At 59.5% G+C, this 7,965-nt stretch overlaps 1 protein-coding gene across 4 annotated transcripts; it reads left to right on the forward strand.

The window, feature by feature from the left end:
* The first annotated feature begins 44 nt into the window (after nucleotides 1-44).
* On the forward strand, nucleotides 45-6,374 carry KLHDC8B (kelch domain containing 8B). Of its 4 annotated transcripts, none has more exons than XM_065642661.1 (6): nucleotides 45-85; nucleotides 676-1,145; nucleotides 2,004-2,168; nucleotides 2,385-2,609; nucleotides 2,857-2,958; nucleotides 3,777-4,400. In XM_065642661.1, the coding sequence occupies exons 2-6, from the start codon at nucleotides 773-775 to the stop codon at nucleotides 3,971-3,973; spliced, it is 1,062 nt and encodes a 353-aa protein (XP_065498733.1). In that variant the 5' UTR covers nucleotides 45-85; nucleotides 676-772; the 3' UTR covers nucleotides 3,974-4,400. The 4 variants fall into 4 exon arrangements, with proteins under 4 accessions (XP_065498733.1, XP_065498735.1, XP_065498732.1 ...); XM_065642663.1 differs by lacking the exons at nucleotides 45-85; nucleotides 3,777-4,400 and adding exons at nucleotides 87-188; nucleotides 6,240-6,374; XM_065642660.1 differs by lacking the exon at nucleotides 45-85 and adding an exon at nucleotides 87-188.
* Nucleotides 6,375-7,965: the final 1,591 nt, after the last annotated feature.

Here is a 7,965-nt window from a genome sequence, read left to right on the forward strand (position 1 = left end):
GCGGCGCCGCCCCCACCAGCAGCGGGCGGGCCCGGCGCGGGCGGCGGCGTGAAGCGGCGAGGAGAGCAGCGGAGCGGGCGGAGAGGTGAGCGCGGCCGCGGTCCCTGCCCCGCTCCCGGTAGCGGGGCGGCGCGGGGAGCCCCGGAGCGGCGGTCCGGGGGGTGCGGGCGGGAGCCCGGGGAGAGCCGGTGAGTGCGAACGGTGCACCGGGCGGTGCGGGCTGCGGGTGGGAGCCGCGGGAGGTGCGGTCCGTGTGCCGGGAGTCTCGGGGAGCGGAAGCCTCCGGGAGGTACGGGCCATGCACTGGGAGCCCCGAGGGGTGCGGGCAGAGAGCTCCGAGGAGCGGGAGTCCCGGCGGGTGCAGGCTGTGCACCGGGAGCCCCAGGAAGCAGGAGTCCGGGTGCGGGAACCTCGGAGAGCAGGTGCCCCGGTAAGCACGGGCAGAGAGCCCTGGGAAGCTGGAACCCAGGGAATGGGAGACCTGGTGGGTGCAGGTGGGGAGCCCTGAGCAGCAGGAGCCTGGGTGAGTGCAGGTGAGGAGCCCTGAGGAGCAGGAGCCCAGGTGGGTGCAGGTGGGGAGCCCCGGGGAGCTGTCACACCACCAAAGGAGCTGGCTCGCTGGGGCTGGGGGGAGTGTTGGGTGCCTGGGCACTGACTTGGGTGCTCTCCCTACAGGAGGCGGTGGGCAGAGCTGGGCCAGCACCGAGCTGTGCCGGATGGGTGACACGGCAGGTCCAGGGCCCGGGGACACCCGGGGTGGCTGAGCCGGCCCATGGCGGCGGGCGCGGGTGCCTTTACGTGGGCCGCCTTCCCCGCCATGCCCACGCGGCGCGTGTACTGCAGCGCCGTGCACCGCGACGGGCAGGTCTTCGTGCTGGGCGGCTGCGGGGGCAGTGGGCGAGCCCTGGGTGCCACTGAGGTGCTCGACATCCCAGCCCAGCGCTGGACCACGCTCCCACCACTGCCCACGCCACGGGCCGGCGCCGCTGCCCTCGCCCTGGGCAAGCAGATCCTGGTGGTGGGTGGCGTGGACGCGACGCAGAGCCCCCTTGCCTCCGTTGAGGTCTACCACGTGGATGAGGGCAAGTGGGAGAAGAAGGCGGCGCTGGCTCAGCCCTCCATGGGCATCTCAGCCGTGCAGAGAGGTGAGGGCTGGTGTGAGGCTTGGCTCCACTGCTTGGAGAAGCAGGGATGCCAGGGTCAGGGATGCTCAAGTGGGGTTTGAATCCTGCTGCTGCTTGGAATGTAGAATGGTGCTTTCATCTGGCAGGTGAACTTGCCACTTAATGGCAGGGTCATGCTCCAGCCCCAGCAGCCCGGTTGCAGCCCAAGGCTGGGTGATGCAAAGCCCTGCTGGGCACAGGAGCCTTCCCCAGCTGCCCTGGCTGGGAGCCGTGCTGGGGCAGCCACGCACCCTGCTCCAGCCCGGCTCGACGTGCCGTGTGTCAAACATATTGTGATTCTTGTTCAAAGTTTGCTGAGCAGCCCCCGAGCCTTGGCACAGCCTGGCAGCCTGCGTGCCAGGAGCCGGGGTTGGTCCCCACATGCGGTGCTCATGTCTGCTCGCTGGCTGGGGATGCTGTGGCATGGCCCTAGGCTGCAGCGGGCTGGTCAGGGTGGAGGGGACAGTGGGGCAGCCGTGGGAGCGGGCAGAGGTGCTGGCCGTGCTGGGAGCAGGAGCAGGATTTGGCAGCATGGCTGTGTTGCCATGGTGTCTCCAGGGAGATTGTACTGCCGAGAATAATTAGAGCCGATGGCCTTGTGCTCTGCTCTGTGCCTGATGGATGGGATGGAGAGGGGGGTGAGAGGGTCTCAGCAGGGTCAGGGCACTGCTGGGCTCAGGCCTGGCTGCATTCATTGTCCCCTGGCCACCCCGGGGTGGCAGCTAGCCATGGGACTCAGCAGCATCCATGCATGCTGCCTGCCCTGGAGGGCATGGGGGGGCTCCCCACCCTGTGGCGCTGCCCACAGTCACCCCAACCTCACCACTGCTTCTTTTGCAGACGGGGCTGTCTACGCGCTGGGGGGAATGGGTGCAGACACCTCTCCCCAGGCACTTGTCCGTGTCTATGAGCCAGCGAAGGACCACTGGCAGCCACTACCCTCCATGCCCACCCCCTGCTACGGGGCCTCTGTCTTCCTGCAAGGCAACAAGATCTTCGTCCTGGGTAGGTGCTGCTGGGGCAAGCTGCGCATCCCCCTGCGCCCCTGCCCTCTCCTTCTGCTGCCTCCCCGGACCAGGGAGTGACCTGGTGCACCCTGGGGTGGCTCTGCGCTGCCCTCCCACCCCAGCGCTGCAGCCGACGGGCCCCATCCTGCTTGCTGAGCCCACCGATGGTGCTGGCTCGGGGCACTGACAGCCGCAGCATCTCATCTGTGCACAGGGGGCCGGCAGGGCAAGCTGCCCGTCACCGCCTTTGAGGCCTTTGATCTGGAGACGAGGAGCTGGACACGCTACCCCAGTGTGCCCAGCCGCCGCGCCTTCGCCGCCTGCGCCATGGCTGACGGTGTCATCTTCAGCCTGGGGGGGCTGCAGCAGCCGGGGCCCCACAACTTCTATTCCCGTCCCCACTTCGTCAACACCGTGGAGATGTTTGATCCCGCACAGGGTGAGCGCCGCGTCGTGGGTGGGATGGGAGCATCCCTGGCAGGTCCTGGATGCCTCTCTGGGGCTTGGTGAGGGGTGTCCATGCCCAAGGGACACAGTTCACCCAGGCTCTGACCATCAGCCCCTTGCACCTATGGCGAGTCCTGCCCTGCGCTCCCTGGCCGGGGAGCTGTTGGCCCAGGGGTGTCCTGGCCTCCATGTGCAGACAGGACCGCTGGTGGGCAATGCCCACACCTTCTCATCCCCAGGTGCATGGAGCAAGTCGAGCCGCGCCATCCGCATGAGGGAGAAGAGAGCTGACTTTGTGGCTGGCTGCCTGGGAGGAAGAGTGGTGGCCGTGGGTGGCCTCGGTAATGCCAGGGGTAGGAGCGTGGCCACGTTCCTGTCCCCATCCTTTGTGGCACATCAGTGACCTGTGCGGCAGCGGGGATGTCAGCTGTACGAAACCACGGGGGTGCTGCAACACTGTCTGCAGCTGCGTCCCTCCTGTGCCCCCCCAAGTGCTGGGGCAACCCTACTGCCCTGCCCCACAGGCAGCCCCCACTGAGCTGCTTGCCCCTTTCACCCCCTGGCCAGGCTTTCTGCAGCTCATGTGCAGCATACCAGGCTCGCTCAGCCCCGCCGCACAGGGCTGCAGCACCACATCCCTCTCCCAAGAGAGCTGGGGAAAGGTCAGTGCTGTCACTCAGCCGCACGGATGTGGTGGGGAGGGCTGCTCAGGGAGCCGGTGCCGTCCGCAGCACCCCCAGCCCTGCAGCAAGAGCTGCCAAACCCCACCGAGCTCGCCCAGAGTGAGCCAGACCTCCTGCTGCAGGGAGGAGGAGGTGATGGGGAAGGCAAGCAGTGCTGGTCGGATCCTTGCAGTGTGGTGTTGCTTCTGAGCCCTGCGGGGCGGGAGCTGCCCTCTCTTATCCCCTGGTGATGGCTGCAGGGGCAAAGCCCACAGTGCAGCATTGGTGCGGGCAGCTCTCCCCGTGGGAACACTGCTAATCCTCCTGTGCCCCAGCTAATTGCATCTGGGATCACAGAGCCCCCGCAGCCTGGGGCTCAGGGACTGGCTGCCTCTGGGGGCTCCAGCTGGGGCATCAAAGGCATGTGTAGGGGGAAAGACAGAGCCTGGGGTTTGCAGAGGGCTGCGGGGGGGCTGACGCCAATCCATCTCCCACAGGGAACCAGTCCTGCCCGCTGGGCTCGGTGGAAGGGTTCAGCCTCTCACGGAAGAAGTGGGAGCCACTGCCCCCCATGCCCACCGGCCGCTGCTCCTGCTGCAGCTGCCTGGCGCCCAGCCTACTCTTCGTCATCGGTGGGGTGGCCCAGGGCCCCAGCGGCGCCGTCGAGGCTCTGTGCCTGCGCGAGGTGCCCTGAGCGGGGCCCCGGGGACCAGCCCCGGCCGAGCACCAAGTGCCTGAAGAGGGGGACAGGGTGTGCACGCACCTGTGCGTGGGTGACCCAGCTCCTGGGAGCTGCCGTCCTGTAACGCTGGGTGCTGGAGCAGCCGTGGTTTCTCACCGTGCTTCGGAAACCCCTCTCAGCTCCTGCACCACTGTGGCAATGGAGCCCCCGGCAAAATCCTGCCTGTCGGGAGGGCCACGGCTGGTGGCACGGAGGGACCGGCAGCAACGGGACTGTCACTGGCTGCACTGCCCCGTCCAGCCTGGTCTGTGCCACGGCGTGTCTGTGCCGTGTGTGTAGCAGTGAGTGCTGTGTCGTCGTAGACCCAGTTGATGTCTCATGTAGCACAGAGGTGCCCTGTAGCTCAGTGCCTAGGAGGTGACGTAGCACCTTGAATAAATGAAACATGTGGAATTTTACTACTGCTGGAAGTTGTGTCATCCCTGGTTATCCTGCTCCAAGCAGGGATGTGCCACAGCCTGTTGAGAAAACCCCTCCCAAGGGAGAGCCTGAGGAGCCCTTTTCTGGCAGGGCCCTGTGCCGTGGGGCAAGGACAGCTCTTGCTCCTTCCCCACTGCCAGGGCAAGCAGAGCAGTGGGATGTAAGAATCCAGCCATCCTTTTGGCCCTCGGCAAAGGGACAAAGTGGGGTGAAGGCAGCAGCAGAAAAGGGGCTTTGTCAGAAAGAGACGGGATGCGAGAGAGGGCAGGGAATGGTGAGGGCTGCCAGGATGGTGAGAAATGAGATGCCTAACGATGCTGGGGTTCCTGGGCTCCATCCAGCATCACAGCCTTGTCTCAAAGGATGGAGGGTGGCTGGTGCCTGTGAGAGCCGGATCTGGCTGTGTCCTGCTCTCCTGGGCAGGAACACCTCATCTCCCACTTACCAGCACCAGGAGGGGAAGGTGAGCTCTGTACCGGTGGTGTTTGTGGGTGACATTCAGCAAAGACTGATGGGGTTTGACTCCCCAATTACCTGGTGCTATGGACTCGCCTGAGCCTCCTTGGTCTCTGTTCCATGCAGAGTCACGCGCCCCACAGCACAGAGTGGTGGTGACAGACACAGGCAAGGGATTCGATCTTTTAATGATATGACACTAGAGGGATCTCACAGGTCCAGGTAAATATCAAGTGCGATGCCTGACCTTTTGGAGGAGACATCTGGTGTGATCCCCGAATGGGTAGCAGGGCTGGGGAGATGGGAGAACAAATCCCAGCAGAGCGCAGCAGCATCCGGCACGCTGCTGGGTCAGGCTGTGCTGTCTGCCATGGGTGTCGTGGCATGGGGAAAGTTGGAAACGGCGTAGAGAAGAGCATTCACAAGATGTTTTTGGTGTCTTTGCCCATCGCCTCCATTGCCTGTCCGGCGCAGTGACCGTGGGGTCTGTCCCGGCATACCACGTGGCCATTTGTCTGCCTTTTGGGAGGAATATCCTGGGATACCTGGGCTGGCGGTACCTCGGCTGAAGCCATCCCTGCATCTGCCTCTGGAGTTGCCATAGAAACCACCACTGTGCCAGAGCCAGCATCAGCAGGCAGCCCCAAATCAGTGATTGAGCTGTACCTCCGCAGCTGGGGGGTTGAGCTGGCAGCTGGAAAAGGTCAGTGGATTGCGCTGTGCTGGAGGGGCTGGGCAGAGGGACCCCCTCCTCTGAGCGCGATGTGGCTCCAGCCTTCTCCTACGAATATCACAACAGCACCTCGTTTTCACAGCCCCGTTCTCACAGTACTCCCTCACCTGCACTCAGCCCTGGTGGGGTTTTCACTCCCGGGGTTCTGGGAGGTGACAGACCCCCTGTGCTGCCACAGGCTGGGGTACCTCCCCGCAGCCTGCCAGCCCTTTCCAGAAGCCACTGGGGCACGTAATAACTTCACTCTCACCAAAGCTTTAGTCACAGGGACCCTAAATCATGGAAACGCAGACCTGATTAATAACCTTTTCCCCGAGAAGCGTCGCATGGACAGGATAAATCAGACACTGAGTCACCAGCAAATTGACATTCCCCAGTGCCAACGTTGCCACTTTCCCTGCTGTTGACGGGGTGCCCAGTGCAGCTCTTACCAAATTCAAAACCCACCTGGACACGACCCTGTGTGATCTGCTCTGGGTGAACCTGCTTTAGCAGGTGGGTTGGACTAGATGATCTCCAGAGGTGCATTCCAACCCAAATCATTCTGTGATTCTGTGACCTCTCCTGAAAGTGTGGATTGCTCATTCTTTTCTCTCCTTTTGGGCACAGGACCAGGATCCCACCTGAATTAAGGGAGGAGAACAGCCAGGATGATGGCCAAGGAGATCACGAAGTATATGGAGAAATCTTCAGGCAAAGGGATGATGATCCTGACCACTCTTGGAGACTGACACATTGTTAACAAAAGAGTTTCCGTGAGTTTCTAATGAAATGCGCTATGAAGAAAAAAAGTTGAGGGACGCACCAAATATATTGCTATCTCCTGGCACCTTCTGCTAGTTTTTTACTAAATGAAAGGTTTCAAGTATCTGGCCACACTCCCTAACGCTAGAAGCACAGCCTGTTACTTCAGATATAAGGAGAGCAACAAGCCAGTGCCTGGCAACGTGGCTAATCTCCCCAGAGTGCATTATGGATGGGGGAGACTGGAACTGGAGGTAGCTGTCAAATCTATAATTAAAAAAATGTTTCCTTATAGAAATTTCTTTCCTTTGTCAGGAGAGATGGAAATACAAAAATCTCGTTTATCATATTCTACAAACTCAGTAGATGCTCAAACCAGAAAGCTCAAGCTGCAGCAGAAATAGGAATAGCTCTGTATAATAACCAAAAATAACATGCCAAACCTTATCACCGGTGTGCAAAGCACCGGAAAATCCTCTCCTAAGGGCAGTGGAAGCGCTGTAAATGGATACAGGGCTCTACAGTCTCTTCTGAAGGGTGTTCTGGGCCAACTTTCCAATTACGAGCAATAAAATGATGGAAAATCACCATTTATGATGCAAGGCCATATAGGACCTGGATGCACAGCAAGGCTCTTGGCAGCAGTGCCATGCGCCGGGTTGTACAATGGAGCTGTAGGCAGTTTAGGAGCAGAACAAGGCTTTTATTTACCCAACGAGCGCAATAAGCATTAATGTTCCCATCAGCACAGCTCTCTGGAGGAAGGTTTGCCTTCCAGCCCACTGCTCCCGTGGACAGCCCGGCCATTATCTCATCCTTGAAGCAGGAACTCGATCCAGGATGTGATTCCCTGCTCTGGTCCTAGAAAAAACAACCTGCTAGAGGCTCATCATGCAGCTGAGAGGTAACGAGCTGCTGTGATAAATCTGAGCTATTTATATGAGCACTAATGCTGTAGTGACAAGAAAAAACAATGCAGCAAAGTCACTCCAAGAAGCTTTTTATGGCTAAAAGTCCAGATTTTTTTTTAAATTTTATTTTTTAAGTGAAAACTTTATTACTGTGGGGTTCAATTAGGAAACCAGATACTTACATCAAGAAAGCTGTTATTTTAACACCTCTGAGCTCCAGGTTGCTGTTAGTACTAAAGCCAAAAGAGCGTAAAGGGGAATGTGAGAAGTTCCCCTAATTGATCCATGAATTTATATCAACCTTATTTCTGGTTTAGTGCTTATGGAGTATCTTCAGAACCAGCAACCCAACATTTTAACTGGTATTGAAATTGTTTTGAATTAAAGGAGGAAAAAAAATAGGCAAGTGTGCCCATTTTCCATTCCTGAAGATGGAGGACACAGAAGAACATGGAAAAAATTCCCGTAAAACCATATTTGAGAATCTTTCTCTAGGGAGTGTTTAGATGATGGGTTATTTTTGTCGTACTTCTAATGGATGAAATTAAACCGTTCTGCATTTCAGTGAGAGGTATTTACACAAGAGACCACACAGCCTCTGGACACGAAGTATAATAAATGGGCTCCCAGGGGAGCAGCCTCCTCTTCTTCCCCCTGCCCCGTGATGGCCCCATGTTCCC

This window comes from Caloenas nicobarica, chromosome 11 (assembly GCF_036013445.1).
Source record: "Caloenas nicobarica isolate bCalNic1 chromosome 11, bCalNic1.hap1, whole genome shotgun sequence".
Classification (NCBI taxonomy): Eukaryota; Metazoa; Chordata; class Aves; order Columbiformes; family Columbidae; genus Caloenas; species Caloenas nicobarica.

What these genes read in the sequence shown, in the direction of transcription:
- KLHDC8B (XM_065642661.1), top strand. Translation starts at nt 773, where the DNA reads ATGGCGGCGGGCGCGGGTGCCTTTACGTGGGCCGCCTTCCCCGCCATG. An exon ending in CATCTCAGCCGTGCAGAGAG is followed by an intron (nt 1,146 to 2,003) that starts GTGAGGGCTGGT and finishes CTTCTTTTGCAG; the next exon opens with ACGGGGCTGTCTACGCGCTG. An exon ending in CAACAAGATCTTCGTCCTGG is followed by an intron (nt 2,169 to 2,384) that starts GTAGGTGCTGCT and finishes ATCTGTGCACAG; the next exon opens with GGGGCCGGCAGGGCAAGCTG.